General features: G+C 31.1%; 1 protein-coding gene and 1 long non-coding RNA gene across 12 annotated transcripts in view; both read right to left on the reverse strand.

Moving 5' to 3' along the window:
* Positions 1-831: 831 nt before the first annotated feature.
* LOC127733269 (isoleucine--tRNA ligase, cytoplasmic-like) overlaps positions 832-21,463 on the reverse strand; it is a 58,043-nt gene continuing 37,411 nt past the window's right edge. For both annotated transcript variants that reach the window (XM_052242620.1, XM_052242619.1), the window contains exons 26-31: positions 8,379-8,669; positions 7,197-7,292; positions 4,688-4,855; positions 4,124-4,378; positions 3,006-3,281; positions 832-2,473 (exon numbers count right to left, since the gene is read on the reverse strand). In XM_052242620.1, coding sequence (XP_052098580.1) covers positions 2,348-2,473; positions 3,006-3,281; positions 4,124-4,378; positions 4,688-4,855; positions 7,197-7,292; positions 8,379-8,669 — 1,212 coding nt within the window. In that variant the 3' untranslated portion in view covers positions 832-2,347. The remainder of the gene's footprint in view (positions 2,474-3,005; positions 3,282-4,123; positions 4,379-4,687; positions 4,856-7,196; positions 7,293-8,378; positions 8,670-21,463) is intronic.
* On the reverse strand, positions 9,580-19,777 carry LOC127733447 (uncharacterized). Of its 10 annotated transcripts, none has more exons than XR_007997102.1 (5): positions 18,071-19,777; positions 17,076-17,600; positions 15,003-15,343; positions 10,753-11,141; positions 9,580-10,227 (listed from the first exon to the last, which is right to left on the reverse strand). It is a non-coding gene; the product is annotated as an uncharacterized LOC127733447 (long non-coding RNA). The 10 variants fall into 10 exon arrangements; XR_007997090.1 differs by having other exon boundaries at positions 10,753-11,593; XR_007997106.1 differs by lacking the exon at positions 15,003-15,343 and adding an exon at positions 15,980-16,320.

Here is a 21,463-nt window from a genome sequence, read left to right on the forward strand (position 1 = left end):
TGTGGTTATACATCTTGTGTTTAAATTTCATAGATTTTTATTTACATTTACTAAAGTTATTGTCTGGAAACCAAATGTCTTTGGACGACACTGACGACGACGTGATACCAATGTACAACCGCAAAATTTTTTGCGGTCGTATAAAATGGAGCGAAAAAGGGTGCATCAACAGGGATCATAAACAGGCTAAGCGTCTCCTGCTATGAATGCATCACTCGCTATGTGAATCCAGGCTGAAGTCAAAATGTCACAGAGGGGAAAAGGACAAATTTGTTAAATTACAGATCAGATGACTTTTCTTGTATACTGTAAACCAACTTATTTTCGCGGATATTTTATTTCGCGTTAAGCCCTTTCTATCCCTTTTCGCTGCGATTTAATTTCGCAATTTTCAAATTAACTTGGAAGTATTTGAAGAAGGAACGATCTAATTTTTACATATTCACGACGATTTATATTCGCGTTATTTTTCTTCGCGAAAATAAGTTGGTTTACAGTATTAAGATCCAAGACTGCCAAAACATGTCAAAATTGAGTTGAGACAAAACACATTGTATCTGTGAACCAATTTGTGATGGTGAATGTAAAACTAACTTATGTGTTGACTTCAATTTTTTTCCTTATATCTCTCATGTAGCAGTTTTTGTGTAAGTAGCACATCCTGTTGAAGTCTATATAAGGATCCCAGGCAGGTGCATTATGGTAGTGTGGAAGCTTATTGTTTAACAAAAGGAAACTGTTTTACAAGCCTGAATGATGTATAAATATCTTCCTCAAACTAAATGTTGAATGGTATATGAACCTCATGTCATCCCTAACAAGCAAACAAGATTAATGTATTGGAATTTATTACAATGTATCACATACAGAAGTCCACATATTGGGTGTTTTTTAGCATTTTTTAATGAATTTATCATTATAAGCATTACTAGGATATCAACCAAGTTTTAAAAAAAATATTCTCTGGTTTCGGATATGTTTTCAATGATACCAAATGAACACAAACAATAACTAAGGGATGGAATTATCTCACACCAACTTAAACCAATACCTCTTGTTTTGTGTTAAAAACATGAAATCCTTTTTGGAATTATTTTATTAAAATTATATCTTCATTTTATATCTAACTATATATAAAGGAAATGGTTAAAGTTTTATTTCAATTTTTTTATTAATATTGTGAATTAAAAATAATTGATAAAATAGTGAAGCTATTATGATCATTGTGTTAACTTTTATAATACATGTAATGACAATCTAATAGACGTGTTATTTCATTATCGGTTCATTTTTAAGTTCATGTATTTTCAGCATAATAAAAAACATAAATGTATTAAATCAAATTAGCACTTGATTAGCACTTGATTTGTACAATTAATTTTCCATATAAATAATCTAATAAAAAAAACGAACATAAATTCCTAATTTTAGTATGAATTATTTTGAAGAAATAACACTAGTATATTTAATTACTAATTAAGCATTCTAACAGAAGCAGAAAGAGAAAGGCCTTGCACCACAAAAAGGATGTGCACGAATAAATATGGTCAAATCTAAACACTATAAATAATATGGGAGTTCCAAGAAAGTGGCTGTTTCATCATGGAGCTAAATAAAATCATATCACATGCCTTGTTTATAGGCATCCGTCTAAAGGATGGATTTTCAGATTTCCACTTTAACTTTCGACCACCTTTCTATTTTGACCCCTCATCTTGCTAGAAACCTATGGTCAGGTAAGGTGATATTTCATGCATATAACTTGCTGTTGATCTAATCCATGCCTAACATAATCATGTGACTGTCGTGTGTAAAATGAGATTAGATGTGGAGAAACAGACTATCTTAGAAGTTTCCTATTATTTTCTCTCCTTATTTCAGGAAAAAATTAAAATTCTAAAATTTGAACATGTACAGTTATATAAGTCACAAGGCAGAATTGGATCAGAATCCCTGAATTATAAATTAATCAGAGATAGCAGATTTAGTTGAAATGTAACACCTTTGAATAATAATAAATATAAGAGATTGTTAAAAATGTAGATGTCTTTAAATTATCATTATTCTAACTCATAATAATGAAAGTCTGTACAAAGTAGTAACTTTGTTTCCATGGAGTTTCCCAATTGATACAATAGGAACAGAAGCAATTGATACAGATAAAAATCTTTAATTATTTATGAATTTCCAACTGGGCTTATTTCTAAGAATTAATTTAAATAAATTGACATCAAAATCATGTAGGACAAACAAAACACTAACACAATAGGGTTTATATATATTTTTGAATGCTGCTTCATAAATAAGATCTGTGTGCCATTCAGCAATGTCCTAACACAAACATTCATCAAGATAGATATAATGTTGTTGAATGAAGCTCAAAGACATCTTTGACTGAAGCAGACGACAGAGGTTTCTTCTTGTCTGCTGATTGGCTTAGTTTTATTCCATCTTTATTGTACAATTTCCGCACCTACAAAAGATAGAAATAATTATAGTCTTTAAAAACAAATTAATGTATTTTTTTCTCACTTTATTTGAGTGAAGCTATATCAAAGAATGTTTGATGATAGATTGCAAAATAACATTCAAATTTATGTACCATATCTACAATCCCAATCATGTAAATATGCTTTGCTTGCAATACAGAGACCTTAAAAACCAGCAATTCTGTGTGGAGTGCTATATCCATTAATGTAATTCTTAATCCATGAAAAAATGTAACATTGAAGAGTGGAATTACATCGAACTTTGAGTAGAAACAAAACCTCTACTCCTAACAATCTTCTTTAAAATCAGATATTAAGATAATACTGCAATAGAATTCCAAATGTCAACCTTCTTTCACTAGTTGTTCTAAATAAGCACAACTAATCTGAAAACATCTGAAAAGTGAGAAAAAAGCCTTTGGATCATAAAAGTCAGGAGGAGCCTTATATACCCAGCTTAAATGCATGACTGGTTATGAACAAAAAATCTGTGAAGTTATCTCCTATTTTCCATACCTGTTCAAAAACTTCTTCAACAGAAAATTTTTGACCTCTTGGATTTTCCAGTAGGACACATCCCATTTGTTTATCGTTAACATTGGCAAAATGGCAATATGGAGAAGACACTGAGGGTGGAGCACAAAGTCCTGTGACTGCACCAGTATAGGGAACAAGATAAATAGTCTGTCCATTCAAACTAGACACTTTTATAGTTTCAGAAAGTTCTTTTGTTAATGAATTGTCTGTGAATATGTCTACACGTCTGCCTCTTAATCCAAATAATAATTTCATCTGAAAAAGAAAACAACAATATGTATCAATAGGACACCATGGCACACTTACACTATCAAGTTTTACATGTTCAGTGAACCAAGAAATCTGGGTCAAAATTCTAAGTAAGCAGATCTTTTTAAAGTTGCGATCACAATTAACATGTGTACAAACTTTAAGATAATGTGACCACAACTTCAATTTAAACTAGCTCAACACAATTTTTTTTACCTGATATGGATCAGAACAGACAGACTAACAGACTGATGATCTAACAAATAGATCAGAAACAAAATGTCCCCCCCCTCCTCCCTACTATTGTAGATAGGACATGAAAATAAATTTTAATCTAATAAAAATGCTGTTATTTCTTTTTCCATTTTCTCTTGTGCATATCAAATTTCTTTATACGAAACATATTTTTGCATACACTTTAAATTACAGTTATATGAGTACTTATGGTTTATCAGACATTGTTAGTCATTATAACCCTCATGAAGATGCAAACAAAACCTCATTTATTCAATTTTAATGTGACCTATCAAACAAAAATAACCTTGTACATAATACATAACTATGTCCTTTATAAATGATAATAGTTTATCTATTGCTCTAAATTCAGATTTCTTTTAAAATTCTTTTGACTGCAAATGTCTCAACTATATCAATGTATCACTATAGATTTACTCTGGACAAGCTGACTTCCAAAAGACTTCATTGATAGATTATATTCTTTCAGCCTCGTCCCCTGTAATTACCTAATTTTTACAGTCAAGGTCATTTCATTCAATGAGCGCATTTCATTGATATAATGTAAATTAAAAGGACCAACAGGACATAGGGAGCACCAAGGTTTGTATTACCTGATCTTTCAGCTGCTCTACACTGGAGATCATACAACCTTTAGGATTCTCCAGCAGTATGGTCCCTTGGTTACCAGATACACATTCTTGAGGACCACACCCAATAAGTTCTACATTGATATAACTACAAGCTGGTTTAACTCCATTCTTAACAGGAGCAGGTTCAAGTCTAGGTGTTACTAGGCCAGAAACCAGTCCACTGTCATTCCCTTCGTGTCCTTTTACTATAGTTAAATCTAACATATCTGTCTTCACCTTAAAAAGAAAAAGTTTATTTCCAATCAAATGGTTTAAGAGTGCAAACTCATTACTCATCCCTTTCTCCAACAACTGGACGTTAAACAGCTATCAATCTATCCATTTTTTCTAAATGACATTCACAACTTCTTTTATTGGAAATCACAACTGTTTATAAACAAAACCATCCTATTTTTAAATAAATCTTCCTACTTAAATCATACAGTTATTAAGAAAGAAATGATTTCAAGAATGATACCAAATGTTGCAGGACTTAACTAACTAAACACAGGTTTCATGTTACCAGAATCATAAGTCAATACATACCTTTTGAGACTCATCAATGATTTTCTCCATACTACCAACAACAGGATAAGGTGATAATGGCTGCTTCAGGGCTGTTTTGATGTAATCTAAGAATGTGGTTATAATGTTTTTCAGGTTACCTGTTGCCTGGTAGAAAACAGTAATGTCATCTGAAGGAACAAGTCCAGCCTGAAAACATAATGTGTTACAACTGTTATGTAGTAGCCTGTTCTTGTATACAAATACAAATGCAGCTTACAATTTAATATCGACAAAATCTCCTAGCTTTGGAAGATTCTAACAGAGCTTCTAGCACTTTAATAAAATGCTCCGCAGGGCGCAGCTTGATACGACCGCAGAGGTCGAACCCTGAACAGTTGGGGCAAGTATGGACACAACATTCAAGCTTGATACAGCTCTGAATTTGGATTGTGATTAAATATTTGACACAGCATAGGTCTCTGACACAGAATGAATGTGGTCTAAGAACTTAAAAATTTTAAATTGGACATTCACCTATTATGGTCCAATATCCAAAATCTAAATACATGGTTAGATTCAGCATATCAAAGAACCCCAAGAATTCAATTTTTGATGAAATCAAACAAAGTTTAATTTTGATCTTTTTGACCTCAATGTGGACAAAGTTGATAATGGGGCCCAAAAATCAAAAATCTAAATACATGGTTAGATTCAGCATATCAAAGAACCCTAAGAATTCAATTTTTGTTAAAATCAAACTAAGTTTAATTTTGGACCCTTTGGACCTTAATGTAGACCAATTTAAAAACGGAACCAAAAATTAAGAATCTAAATACACGGATAGATTCGGCATATCAAAGAACCCCAATAATTCAATTTTTGATGAAATCAAACAAAGTTTAATTTTGGACCCTTTGGACCTCAATGTGGACCAATTTAAAAACGGGGCCCAAAATCCAAAAACTTAATACACGGTTAGAATCAGCATATTAAAGAACCCCAAGAATTCAAGAATAAAACCCCATTGAAATTGGTCAAGAAATAAGCAATTTATACGAAGTATCTTCTTTTGCACAATACTGTGCAATTGAATATTTCTTGCTATTGCGCAATACTGTACAATTGACAATTTCTTGCTATTGCGCAATATTGTGCTATTGGATATTTCTTGCTATTGCACAATACTGTGCAATTGAAGATTTCTTGCTATTGCGCAATACTGTGCAATTGAAGATTTCTTGCTATTGTGCAATACTGTGCAATTGAAAATTTCTTGCTATTGCACAATACTTATTATATAATAATTTACACATCCTGTTTGGTGTGTATCTCCTACCATATCATTATTATTTGCTTTTAAATATAAACAGAAATAACCAACTTAAAATGGAAAATTTTAAAAGAAAAAAAAAAGGAAACCCCCCCCCCCCTCCCCCCAAATTTTTTGAACCCCCTTATGATTCATCACCCCCAAACTCAATCCCAGCCTTCCCTTTGTGGTATGGTACCTTGCAGTACAATTTCAGAGAGATCCATACACTTGAACACAAGTTATTGTCTGGAAACTAGAAACATGCTTATTTTTGGCCCCTTATTCCTAAACGTTTTGGGCAATTACCCCCAAACTCAATTCCAGCTTTCCCTTTGTGATATGGAACCTTGTAGTACAATTTCAGAAAGATCCATACACTTACACACAAGTTATTATCATGAAACTAGAAAAATGCTTGTTTTTTGCCCCTTTTTTTGCCCCTAATTCCTAATATTTTGAGGCAATTACCCCCAAAATCAATCCCAGCATTCCCTGTGTGAAATGGAACCTTGTGGTACAATTTCAGAGAGATCCATACACTTGAACACAAGTTATTGTCTGGAAACTAGAAAATGCTTATTTTTGGCCCCTTTTTGGCCCCTTATTCCTAAACGTTTTGGGCAATTACCCCCAAACTCAATTCCAGCTTTCCCTTTGTGATATGGAACCTTGTAGTACAATTTCAGAAAGATCCATACACTTACACACAAGTTATTGTCATGAAACTAGAAAAATGCTTGTTTTTTGCCCCTTTTTTTGCCCCCAATTCCAAATATTTTGAGGCAATTACCCCCAAAATCAATCCCAGCATTCCCTGTGTGATATGGAACCTTGTGGTACATAAAATTTGTTTGCGGTCGTATAAAAATCAAACAAAGCTTAAAGCACTAGAAAAATCAACAAAAGCTTATAGCATTGGAAAAGAAGAAATGTGTGTAGTCTCTTGTGGAGAGTTGTCTCATTGGCAATCATACCACATCTTCTTATTTTTATATATTAACAGGAAAAGGCTCTGTTGATAATTTTTTTGTTTTTCTTGCAACTTGTATCCCCTGATAAGATTTCTATTTGTTTCCTTACTTTTGTCGTCAACAAGAGAAGCCAGTTTTATTATATTTTTATTATATTGGTAAAATAGATTATACAATAAACTCAGTCACAAGGTCAGCCAGTTGAATATCTTGAAACTAAAACATTGTTAAACACCATTTATTCACCTTTTACAGTAGTTCATACCTTCTTTCTAAGTTTCTGGACACGGTTAATAACTTCCCTAGCAATTCCTTCATCCAACATACTTTGGTCAGGTGATACATCCATTAATACTAACACCTGTTAAACAAAAGACATCAAATAAAGGCACAGGCATATAAATTTTCTACACACCAACATCCTATCAACCACCAAAACATTAAAGGTTGATGGGTTTTATTCAAAAAGTAATATTATGGAGCAATACATAATTTGAGGTATCATAAATCTTAAATAAATGGAGAATGTGTCTGTGTCCAGAGGACACAGATGATGACCCTGCTTGCATATGTTATAAAGGGACATAACTCAAGAAGGGTAAAAGTGACGCCACCCAAATTCAAACCTGAACTGACTTCTGTGGTAATAAGCATTGTGTATAAGTTTCATAACATTTGGTTGAGGCAAACTTAACTTGAAGAACAGAAACGAAAAATTCAGCAATTTTTCAATGTAAAGGGGCATAACTCTGGAACCGTAAAAGTGACGCCACCCAAATTTAAAACTTATCTGTGTTTTGTGGTAATAAGTATTGTGTTTAAGTTTCATAACATTTGGTTGAGGCAAACTAAAATTAGAGAACGGAAACCAATTTTGGGACGTACATACAGACAGATGTACAGACGGCCAAGGGTAATACTAAATTCCCCCTCCGCTGCGTTGGGGGCATAAAAATCAAACCATCCAAATTGTAGTATTGTATGATTATTTATTCATCATGGAAAAGGTCCGAAAAAAATAAAAGGTGTTGCTTAAAAATTTCAGCTGATTTACATTTACATAAATTATTGTGTATACTGGAATACTGAAACCTAAAAATAGCACTTATTCCTGAAAAATTGGTGGAATAAAAAGGCATACCTAATCTGAACCTGTAAGCATCATGTTTGAAAATCTGTCAAAATGTAAAAGAAATAAATCCCCAAACCCATTAAAAATTCAGAAGTTCTTTTAATTTTATATACTTAATTATTATTCCGGAATGTAGGCTTAAAAGAAATTGAAGTTTTATTAAACTTTTTTAAATTGTTGATTTACAAAATGTACAATAGCAGTTATATGATCATTTAAAGGAAATGGTAGCAATGAATCAATGGCTTCTTCAAGTCTGCCTAATTCCTCTTCTTCAATCCATATAAAGAAGATGACATGTGTGTTTATACCTACCTTTTTATCAGAATGAGCTTCATACTGGTCAGGTGTAATATCTTTGGTAGAATCAAACTTGTATGCTATTTTTAGATCCTCCGCCTCCAATGTATATCCTTCTACAACCATGGTTCCTGTCTGCTGGAATTCCTCCAATTGTTCACTGGATAGTTTTTTGACAGCAGTAACAACTTTTTTAACATCTCCTTTCAGCCTGGCTCCCAAAACTTTGAAATCAACATCAGCTTCCATATGTGCACCATATTTAGATTTATCTGTAGTTGTTGTAACTTTCCTCACATTCAGTTCCTAAAACAAATCTAATGCTGTGTACATAATACTTTATGTCATCCCTATGCCAGCAAGATATGTAATAATAAAATGCTTCGCTGGGGCGCAGCTTGATACAACCGCAGAGGTCGAACCCTGAACAGTTGGGGCAAGTATGGACACAACATTCAAGCTTGATACAGCTCTGAATTTGGATTGTTATTAAATATTTGACACAGCATAGGTTTCTGACACAGAAAGAATGTGGTCTAAGAACTTGAATTTTTTTAATTTACCTATTATGGTCCAATGTCCAAAATCAAAATACATGGTTAGATTCAGCATATCAAAGAACCCCATATATTCAATTTTTGTTAAAATCAAACAAAGTTTAATTTTGGACCCCAACTTGGACAAACTTGAAAACTGGGCCCATAATGAAAAATCTAAACATATGTTTAGATTCAGCATATCAAAGAACCCCAAGAATTCAATTTTTGCTAAAATCAAACTAAGTTTAATTTTGGACCCTTTGGACCTTAATGTAGACCAATTTAAAAAACAGGACTTAAAATTAAAAATCTAAATACACGGTTAGATTTGGAATATCAAAGAACCCCAATAATTCAATTTTTGATGAAATCAAACAAAGTTTAATTTTGGACCCTTTTGACCTCAATATGAACCAATTTGATAGCGGGGCCCACAAATAAAAAATCTAAATTCATGGTTAGATTCAGCATATCAAAGAACCCCATATATTCAATTTTTGTTGAAATCAAAAAAAGTTTAATTTTGGACCCCAACTTGGACCAACTTGAAAACTGGGCCCATAATCAAAAATCTAAACACATGTTTAGATTCAGCATATCAAAGAACCCCAAGAATTCAATTTTTGTTAAAATCAAACTAAGTTTAATTTTGGACCCTTTGGACCTCAATGAAGACCAATTTAAACAACGGGACCCAAATTAAACATCTAAAAACACGGTAAGATTTGGCATATCAAAGAACCCCAATAATTCAATATTTGATGAAATCAAACAAAGTTTAATTTTGGACCCTTTTGACCTCAATATGAACCAATTTGATAGCGGGGCCCACAAATAAAAAATCTAAATACATGGTTAGATTCAGCATATCAAAGAACCTCATATATTCAATTTTTGTTGAAATCAAACAAAGTTTAATTTTGGACCCCAATTTGGACCAACTTGAAAACTGGGCCCATAATCAAAAATCTAAATACATGTTTAGATTCAGCATATCAAAGAACCCCCATATATTCAATTTTTGTTGAAATCAAACAAAGTTTAAATACTGGACCCTATCTTGGACCAACTTGAAAACTGGGCCCATAATCAAAAATCTAAACACATGTTTAGATTCAGCATATCAAAGAACCCCAAGAATTCAATTTTTGTTAAAATCAAACTAAGTTTAATTTTGGACCCTTTGGACCTTAATGTAGACCAATTTAAAAAACAGGACCCAAAATTAAAAATCTAAATACACGGTTAGATTTGGAATATCAAAGAGCCCCAATAATTCAATTTTAGATGAAATCAAACAAAGTTTAATTTTGGACCCTTTTGACCTCAATATGAACCAATTTGATAACGGGGTCCACAAATAAAAAATCTAAATACATGGTTAGATTCAGCATATCAAAGAACCCCATATATTCAATTTTTGTTGAAATCAAACAAAGATTAATTTTGGACCCCAATTTAGACCAACTTGAAAACTGGGCCAAAAATCAAAAATCTAAATACATGTTTAGATTCAGCATATCAAAGAACCCCATATATTCAATTTTTGTTGAAATCAAACAAAGTTTAAATACTGGACCCTATCTTGGACCAACTTGAAAACTGGGCCCATAATCAAAAATCTAAACACATGTTTAGATTCAGCATATCAAAGAACCCCAAGAATTCAATTTTTGTTAAAATCAAACTAAGTTTAATTTTGGACCCTTTGGACCTTAATGTAGACCAATTTAAAAAACAGGACCCAAAATTAAAAATCTAAATACACAGTTAGATTTGGAATATCAAAGAGCCCCAATAATTCAATTTTTGATGAAATCAAACAAAGTTTAATTTTGGACCCTTTTGACCTCAATATGAACCAATTTGATAACGGGGTCCACAAATAAAAAATCTAAATACATGGTTAGATTCAGCATATCAAAGAACCCCATATATTCAATTTTTGTTGAAATCAAACAAAGTTTAATTTTGGACCCCAATTTGGACCAACTTGAAAACTGGGCCAAAAATCAAAAATCTAAATACATGTTTAGATTCAGCATATCAAAGAACCCCATATATTCAATTTTTGTTGAAATCAAACAAAGTTTAAATACTGGACCCTATCTTGGACCAACTTGAAAACTGGGCCCATAATCAAAAATCTAAACACATGTTTAGATTCAGCATATCAAAGAACCCCAAGAATTCAATTTTTGTTAAAATCAAACTAAGTTTAATTTTGGACCCTTTGGACCTTAATGTAGACCAATTTAAATAAAATGCTTCGCTGGGGCGCAGCTTGATACGACCGCAGAGGTCGAACCCTGAACAGTTGGGGCAAGTATGGACACAACATTCAAGCTTGATACAGCTCTGAATTTGGATTGTTATTAAATATTTGACACAGCATAGGTTTCTGACACAGAAAGAATGTGGTCTAAGAACTTGAATTTTTTTAATTTACCTATTATGGTCCAATGTCCAAAATCAAAATACATGGTTAGATTCAGCATATCAAAGAACCCCATATATTCAATTTTTGTTAAAATCAAACAAAGTTTAATTTTGGACCCCAACTTGGACAAACTTGAAAACTGGGCCCATAATCAAAAATCTAAACACATGTTTAGATTCAGCATATCAAAGAACCCCAAGAATTCAATTTTTGCTAAAATCAAACTAAGTTTAATTTGGGACCCTTTGGACCTTTATGTAGACCAATTTAAAAAACGGGACTTAAAATTAAAAATCTAAATACACGGTTAGATTTGGAATATCAAAGAACCCCAATAATTCAATTTTTGATGAAATCAAACAAAGTTTAATTTTGGACCCTTTTGACCTCAATATGAACCAATTTGATAGCGGGGCCCACAAATAAAAAATCTAAATTCATGGTTAGATTCAGCATATCAAAGAACCCCATATATTCAATTTTTGTTGAAATCAAAAAAAGTTTAATTTTGGACCCCAACTTGGACCAACTTGAAAACTGGGCCCATAATCAAAAATCTAAACACATGTTTAGATTCAGCATATCAAAGAACCCCAAGAATTCAATTTTTGTTAAAATCAAACTAAGTTTAATTTTGGACCCTTTGGACCTCAATGAAGACCAATTTAAAAAACGGGACCCAAATTAAAAATACGGTTAGATTTGGCATATCAAAGAACCCCAATAATTCAATTTTCGATGAAATCAAACAAAGTTTAATTTTGGACCCTTTTGACCTCAATATGAACCAATTTGATAGCGGGGCCTACAAATAAAAAATCTAAATACATGGTTAGATTCAGCATATCAAAGAACCTCATATATTCAATTTTTGTTGAAATCAAACAAAGTTTAATTTTGGACCCCAATTTGGACCAACTTGAAAACTGGGCCCATAATCAAAAATCTAAATACATGTTTAGATTCAGCATATCAAAGAACCCCATATATTCAATTTTTGTTGAAATCAAACAAAGTTTAAATACTGGACCCTATCTTGGACCAACTTGAAAACTGGGCCCATAATCAAAAATCTAAACACATGTTTAGATTCAGCAAATCAAAGAACCCCAAGAATTCAATTTTTGTCAAAATCAAACTAAGTTTAATTTTGGACCCTTTGGACCTCAATGTAGACCAATTTAAAAAACAGGACCCAAAATTAAAAACCTAAATACACGGTTAGATTTGGAATATCAAAGAACCCCAATAATTCAATTTTAGATGAAATCAAACAAAGTTTAATTTTGGACCCTTTTGACCTCAATATGAACCAATTAGATAACGGGGTCCACAAATAAAAAATCTAAATACATGGTTAGATTCAGCATATCAAAGAACCCCATATATTCAATTTTTGTTGAAATCAAACAAAGTTTAATTTTGGACCCCAATTTGGACCAACTTGAAAACTGGGCCAAAAATCAAAAATCTAAATACATGTTTAGATTCAGCATATCAAAGAACCTCATATATTCAATTTTTGCTAAAATCAAACAAAGTTTAATTTTGGACCCTTTGGACATTAATGTAGACCAATTTGAAAACTGGACCCAAAATTAAAAATTTAAATACACTGTTAGATTCAGCATAACAAATAAATAAATGTGATCAAAGATTTTACAAATCTAATGCGCCATACTGTGCAATTAAAGATTACTTCTTGAAATTTTTCAATATTTGAAATTTGAAAAAAAAATAATATTTGAAGAATAATTCTTTTTAATTTCTGAAATCTGAAATGAGAAAAAATTGGCCCCCCACAATTTCTTTTTATCCCCCCCCCCCCTTTTTCCCCCAAAAAAATTCTTTCCCTCCAGATATGGTCATAATCTCAATTCAGATTTCCAATGGAGTTGGCAACCATAATTACCCATTTAAATTTACCATAGTGCTAACTTAATCTATTTTATAATAGAATTAATAAAAATATAGTGTCAAATCTTTCATATGGATTTTTTTGTAAAAAAAAAAGATGAAAACATTTGCAGATATTTTTACTGGTCTTCCTTTATAAATATGCATTTCTTTAAACATAATTTAAAAGCAGTGTAAGGGAAGTAACCAAAACGTTGTATTTGGATTACCTCCCTTACACTGTTTTAGATTATCTTTATTGTTCATTAACCATTACTTTATACATAATTTAAAAGCAGTGTAAGGGAGATAATTTCAATGATGTATTTGATTTATCTCCCTTACACTGCTTTAAATTATGTTTTGTACTAAAGTATTTGTCCATTAACCAGGACAACCTTGTTTTTCCCCCTTTTTTGCCCCTAATTCCTAAACGGTTTGAGCCATAACCCCCCAAAGCAAATCCTAACCATCCCTTTGTGGTATGGAAACTTGTAGTATAATTTCAGAGAGATCCATACACCGTTCCACAGTTATTGTCTGGAAACTAGAAAATGCTCATTTTTGGCCCCTTTTTGGCCCCTAAATCCTTAACTGTTGGTACCATAACCCCCAAAATCAATCCCAACCTTCCTTTTGTGGTATTTAACCTTATGGTCAAATTTCAAAAAGATCCATTCACTTAAACTAAAGTTAGAGTGCGAAAACCAATATGTATTCGGACGACGACGACGCCAGACGAAGACGACGACGACGCCGCCAACGTCATACCAATATACGACCACAAAATTTTTTTGCAGTCGTATAAAAACAGGACCCAAAATTAAAAATCTAAATACACGGTTAGATTTGGAATATCAAAGAGCCCCAATAATTCAATTTTAGATGAAATCAAACAAAGTTTAATTTTGGACCCTTTTGACCTCAATATGAACCAATTTGATAACGGGGTCCACAAATAAAAAATCTAAATACATGGTTAGATTCAGCATATCAAAGAACCCCATATATTCAATTTTTGTTGAAATCAAACAAAGTTTAATTTTGGACCCCAATTTGGACCAACTTGAAAACTGGGCCAAAAATCAAAAATCTAAATACATGTTTAGATTCAGCATATCAAAGAACCTCATATATTCAATTTTTGCTAAAATCAAACAAAGTTTAATTTTGGACCCTTTGGACCTTAATGTAGACTATTTTGAAAACTGGACCCAAAATTAAAAATCTAAATACACTGTTAGATTCGGCATAACAAATAAATAAATGTGATCAAAGATTTTACAAATCTAATGCGCCATACTGTGCAATTAAAGATTACTTCTTGAAATTTTTCAATATTTGAAATTTGAAAAAAAAAAAATATTTGAAGAATAATTCTTTTTAATTTCTGAAATCTGAAATGAGAAAAAATTGACCCCCCACAATTTCTTTTTATCCCCCCCCTTTTTTCCCCCAAAAAATTCTTTCCCTCAAGATATGGTCATAATCTCAATTTTTGTTAAAATCAAACTAAGTTTAATTTTGGACCAACTTGAAAACTGGGCCAAAAATCAAAAATCTAAATACATGTTTAGATTCAGCATATCAAAGAACCCCATATATTCAATTTTTGTTGAAATCAAACAAAGTTTAAATACTGGACCCTATCTTGGACCAACTTGAAAACTGGGCCCATAATCAAAAATCTAAACACATGTTTAGAACCCCAAGAATTCAATTTTTGTTAAAATCAAACTAAGTTTAATTTTGGACCCTTTGGACCTTAATGTAGACCAATTTAAAAAACAGGACCCAAAATTAAAAATCTAAATACACGGTTAGATTTGGAATATCAAAGAGCCCCAATAATTCAATTTTAGATGAAATCAAACAAAGTTTAATTTTGGACCCTTTTGACCTCAATATGAACCAATTTGATAACAGGGTCCACAAATAAAAAATCTAAATACATGGTTAGATTCAGCATATCAAAGAACCCCATATATTCAATTTTTGTTGAAATCAAACAAAGTTTAATTTTGGACCCCAATTTGGACCAACTTGAAAACTGGGCCAAAAATCAAAAATCTAAATACATGTTTAGATTCAGCATATCAAAGAACCTCATATATTCAATTTTTGCTAAAATCAAACAAAGTTTAATTTTGGACCCTTTGGACCTTAATGTAGACTATTTTGAAAACTGGACCCAAAATTAAAAATCTAAATACACTGTTAGATTCGGCATAACAAATAAATAAATGTGATCAAAGATTTTACAAATCTAATGCGCCATACTGTGCAATTAAAGATTACTTCTTGAAATTTTTCAATATTTGAAATTTGAAAAAAAAAAAATATTTGAAGAATAATTCTTTTTAATTTCTGAAATCTGAAATGAGAAAAAATTGACCCCCCACAATTTCTTTTTATCCCCCCCCTTTTTTCCCCCAAAAAATTCTTTCCCTCAAGATATGGTCATAATCTCAATTTTTGTTAAAATCAAACTAAGTTTAATTTTGGACCAACTTGAAAACTGGGCCAAAAATCAAAAATCTAAATACATGTTTAGATTCAGCATATCAAAGAACCCCATATATTCAATTTTTGTTGAAATCAAACAAAGTTTAAATACTGGACCCTATCTTGGACCAACTTGAAAACTGGGCCCATAATCAAAAATCTAAACACATGTTTAGAACCCCAAGAATTCAATTTTTGTTAAAATCAAACTAAGTTTAATTTTGGACCCTTTGGACCTTAATGTAGACCAATTTAAAAAACAGGACCCAAAATTAAAAATCTAAATACACGGTTAGATTTGGAATATCAAAGAGCCCCAATAATTCAATTTTAGATGAAATCAAACAAAGTTTAATTTTGGACCCTTTTGACCTCAATATGAACCAATTTGATAACAGGGTCCACAAATAAAAAATCTAAATACATGGTTAGATTCAGCATATCAAAGAACCCCATATATTCAATTTTTGTTGAAATCAAACAAAGTTTAATTTTGGACCCCAATTTGGACCAACTTGAAAACTGGGCCAAAAATCAAAAATCTAAATACATGTTTAGATTCAGCATATCAAAGAACCTCATATATTCAATTTTTGCTAAAATCAAACAAAGTTTAATTTTGGACCCTTTGGACCTTAATGTAGACTATTTTGAAAACTGGACCCAAAATTAAAAATCTAAATACACTGTTAGATTCGGCATAACAAATAAATAAATGTGATCAAAGATTTTACAAATCTAATGCGCCATACTGTGCAATTAAAGATTACTTCTTGAAATTTTTCAATATTTGAAATTTGAAAAAAAAAAAATATTTGAAGAATAATTCTTTTTAATTTCTGAAATCTGAAATGAGAAAAAATTGACCCCCCACAATTTCTTTTTATCCCCCCCCCCCTTTTTTCCCCCAAAAAATTCTTTCCCTCAAGATATGGTCATAATCTCAATTTTTGTTAAAATCAAACTAAGTTTAATTTTGGACCCTTTGGACCTTAATGTAGACCAATTTAAACAACGGGACCCAAAATTAAAAATCTAAATACACGGTTAAATTTGGAATATCAAAGAGCCCCAATAATTCAATTTTAGATGAAATCAAACAAAGTTTAATTTTGGACCCTTTTGACCTCAATATGAACCAATTTGATAACGGGGTCCACAAATAAAAAATCTAAATACATGGTTAGATTCAGCATATCAAAGAACCCCATATATTCAATTTTTGTTGAAATCAAACAAAGATTAATTTTGGACCCCAATTTGGACCAACTTGAAAACTGGGCCAAAAATCAAAAATCTAAATACATGTTTAGATTCAGCATATCAAAGAACCCCATATATTCAATTTTTGTTGAAATCAAACAAAGTTTAAATACTGGACCCTATCTTGGACCAACTTGAAAACTGGGCCCATAATCAAAAATCTAAACACATGTTTAGATTCAGCATATCAAAGAACCCCAAGAATTCAATTTTTGTTAAAATCAAACTAAGTTTAATTTTGGACCCTTTGGACCTTAATGTAGACCAATTTAAAAAACAGGACCCAAAATTAAAAATCTAAATACACGGTTAGATTTGGAATATCAAAGAGCCCCAATAATTCAATTTTAGATGAAATCAAACAAAGTTTAATTTTGGACCCTTTTGACCTCAATATGAACCAATTTGATAACGGGGTCCACAAATAAAAAATCTAAATACATGGTTAGATTCAGCATATCAAAGAACCCCATATATTCAATTTTTGTTGAAATCAAACAAAGTTTAATTTTGGACCCCAATTTGGACCAACTTGAAAACTGGGCCAAAAATCAAAAATCTAAATACATGTTTAGATTCAGCATATCAAAGAACCTCATATATTCAATTTTTGCTAAAATCAAACAAAGTTTAATTTTGGACCCTTTGGACCTTAATGTAGACTATTTTGAAAACTGGACCCAAAATTAAAAATCTAAATACACTGTTAGATTCGGCATAACAAATAAATAAATGTGATCAAAGATTTTACAAATCTAATGCGCCATACTGTGCAATTAAAGATTACTTCTTGAAATTTTTCAATATTTGAAATTTGAAAAAAAAAAAATATTTGAAGAATAATTCTTTTTAATTTCTGAAATCTGAAATGAGAAAAAATTGACCCCCACAATTTCTTTTTATCCCCCCCCCCCTTTTTTCCCCCAAAAAATTCTTTCCCTCAAGATATGGTCATAATCTCAATTTTTGTTAAAATCAAACTAAGTTTAATTTTGGACCAACTTGAAAACTGGGCCAAAAATCAAAAATCTAAAAACATGTTTAGATTCAGCATATCAAAGAACCCCATATATTCAATTTTTGTTGAAATCAAACAAAGTTTAAATACTGGACCCTATCTTGGACCAACTTGAAAACTGGGCCCATAATCAAAAATCTAAACACATGTTTAGATTCAGCATATCAAAGAACCCCAAGAATTCAATTTTTGTTAAAATCAAACTAAGTTTAATTTTGGACCCTTTGGACCTTAATGTAGACCAATTTAAAAAACAGGACCCAAAATTAAAAATCTAAATACACGGTTAGATTTGGAATATCAAAGAGCCCCAATAATTCAATTTTAGATGAAATCAAACAAAGTTTAATTTTGGACCCTTTTGACCTCAATATGAACCAATTTGATAACGGGGTCCACAAATAAAAAATCTAAATACATGGTTAGATTCAGCATATCAAAGAACCCCATATATTCAATTTTTGTTGAAATCAAACAAAGATTAATTTTGGACCCCAATTTGGACCAACTTGAAAACTGGGCCAAAAATCAAAAATCTAAATACATGTTTAGATTCAGCATATCAAAGAACCTCATATATTCAATTTTTGCTAAAATCAAACAAAGTTTAATTTTGGACCCTTTGGACCTTAATGTAGACTATTTTGAAAACTGGACCCAAAATTAAAAATCTAAATACACTGTTAGATTCGGCATAACAAATAAATAAATGTGATCAAAGATTTTACAAATCTAATGCGCCATACTGTGCAATTAAAGATTACTTCTTGAAATTTTTCAATATTTGAAATTTGAAAAAAAAAAAATATTTGAAGAATAATTCTTTTTAATTTCTGAAATCTGAAATGAGAAAAAATTGACCCCCCACAATTTCTTTTTATCCCCCCCCCCCTTTTTTCCCCCAAAAAATTCTTTCCCTCAAGATATGGTCATAATCTCAATTCAAATTTCCAATGGAGTTGGCAACCATAATTACCCATTTAATTTTACCATAGTGCTAACTTAATCTATTTTATAATAGAATTAAAAATATAGTGTCAAATCTTTCATATAGATTTTTTTGTAAAATAAAATGATGCAACATTTGCAGATATTTTTACTGGTCTTCCTTTATAAATATGCATTTCTTTAAACATAATTTAAAAGCAGTGTAAGGGAAGTAACCAAAACGTTGTATTTGGATGACCTCCCTTACACTGTTTTAAATTATCTTTATTGTTCATTAACCATTACTTTATACATAATTTAAAAGCAGTGTAAGGGAGATAATTTCAATGATGTATTTGATTTATCTCCCTTACACTCCTTTAAATTATGTTTTGTACTAAAGTATTTGTCCATTAACCAGGACAACCTTGTTTTTCCCCCTTTTTTGCCCCTAATTCCTAAACGGTTTGAGCCATAACCCCCCAATGCAAATCCTAACCATCCCTTTGTGGTATGGAAACTTGTAGTATAATTTCAGAGAGATCCATACACTGTTCCACAGTTATTGTCTGGAAACTAGAAAATGCTTATTTTTGGCCCCTTTTTGGCCCCTAATTCCTTAACTGTTGGTACCATAACCCCCAAAATCAATCCCAACCTTCCTTTTGTGTTATTTAACCTTATGGTAAAATTTCAAAAAGGTCCATTCACTTAAACTAAAGTTAGAGTGCGAAAACCAATGTGTATTCGGACGACGACGACGACGACGACGACGCCAACGTCATACCAATATACAACCACAAAAATTTTTTTGCGGTCGTATAAAAAAGCTGATGATCCGGTTAAAACAGCCATGTATCAATTCAATTCAATGATTTATTAAAGTCTCATCTCTCAACAAGTACAATCGATATTTATACATTGTAATACAATACTGAATAAAATGAGAGCCATTCTATACAGAATTATAAGAGACTATTAAAATGCATAGATATAATACAGTAAACAATATGGAATAAAGTACTATTTACAATATATAAAATTTCTACGTCTTCTTAAAATCAAATAACAGGTTTAGGCACACACACATATCACATTTACATCTGAGAATAAAAACACTAACTTTTGGTTATCATCTAAAGTATTATAATTTTTATTAAAAGTTTCAGCAACATAATATAAATGGTTTCTAAAATCGTCATAAAGAGGAAATCTTTATAAAACATGTGCTTCGTCTTCAATATCGCTGCTGGATAAGTCGGCCTAAAACAAACTCAGCCTACCATTATTTATATAAAGAAATAAAGTGAACAAACTGGGTCTCTAAAAACACCGCAAAGGACCTCCTTTGTGCACAAAGAACCACAAAGGAGTTTCATAAGAGCACAAAGGACCTGAAATTCATTCCAAAACATAAAAATATTATAATTCATGAAGAAATGTAAAAAAAAACAAACAATTTCAATAAAAATTGCGATTTTAATAATGTACTGTTAGAGTCATATTTGCGATAGGGTTGATTAACATAATTGAACAAGCGGTTTTTAAGTCTTATCTCATAATAATTGGCAAAACACAGAAAGCTGTTACAAAGTTCATTGGATATTGAAATGAAATTAATTATTTTAACAAATAGTTTCTGAAATTTACTTTCTGCTATGTATGTGTTAACTAAATTCACACATAAATGGTTAATATATATAATTGACAAAATCATATATCATTTCGAAAATTTTAACATTCGCAATATCAAAATTTAGACTTTTCAAATAATTGAAAAGAAACACTTGCAATAGCAAGTAGATATTTTGCATATTAACTATTCAAATAATTATATGAAAAGAAATAAATACCTTATAAAGAATCATCTACGCTAAGTAGCTTGTTAATTAGATCTATCATATATTGAGATGATTGATAAAAAAATAAGAAGGAGTTCAGTTTCCTTAAAGCAATGCTGATGAAAATAAAATATTTAATTTAAAATTTATAAATTGCTTTCAAATTAAACATAATTTTAAACAAACTTTAAAAAAGTATACCTGTTGAAGTCTAGATAGACTTGACACGTAGTTGTATTGAGAGTGATTCATGTTGAATTTGTATAGCTTTGAGTGTTTCAGTGAAGAACTCTCTTATTTTATATTATTTTATTTCTGATAAGATTTTGAGTAAAACGGTTTATATTTCTCATTTTTTTAACTTCAATAGACGATGTCTTTGATCGCCGCTTGTAAGATCTATATTTAGAAAACTTGTATATTTTGCATATGTCTGAAGTCTTTTTTGTGTGTTTTTTTTAATAAATTAATACATATAATTGTTTTTTCAACAATGTTATTGTTTTTAAAGACGGTCTTTGAACACTGATAATTAACTGTAAAGAATATATAACGCTTTGTTCATCCCAAGCGCAATCAAGTACTCATTATACATAACTTATTAATTGTGTGAAATTGAAATCTTTACAAACAGTGTTAGCTTAATTTTTTCTCTCCGGTTTAATGTCCAG

This window comes from Mytilus californianus, unplaced genomic scaffold (assembly GCF_021869535.1).
Source record: "Mytilus californianus isolate M0D057914Y unplaced genomic scaffold, xbMytCali1.0.p SCAF_1, whole genome shotgun sequence".
In the NCBI taxonomy this organism is placed as follows: domain Eukaryota; kingdom Metazoa; phylum Mollusca; class Bivalvia; order Mytilida; family Mytilidae; genus Mytilus; species Mytilus californianus.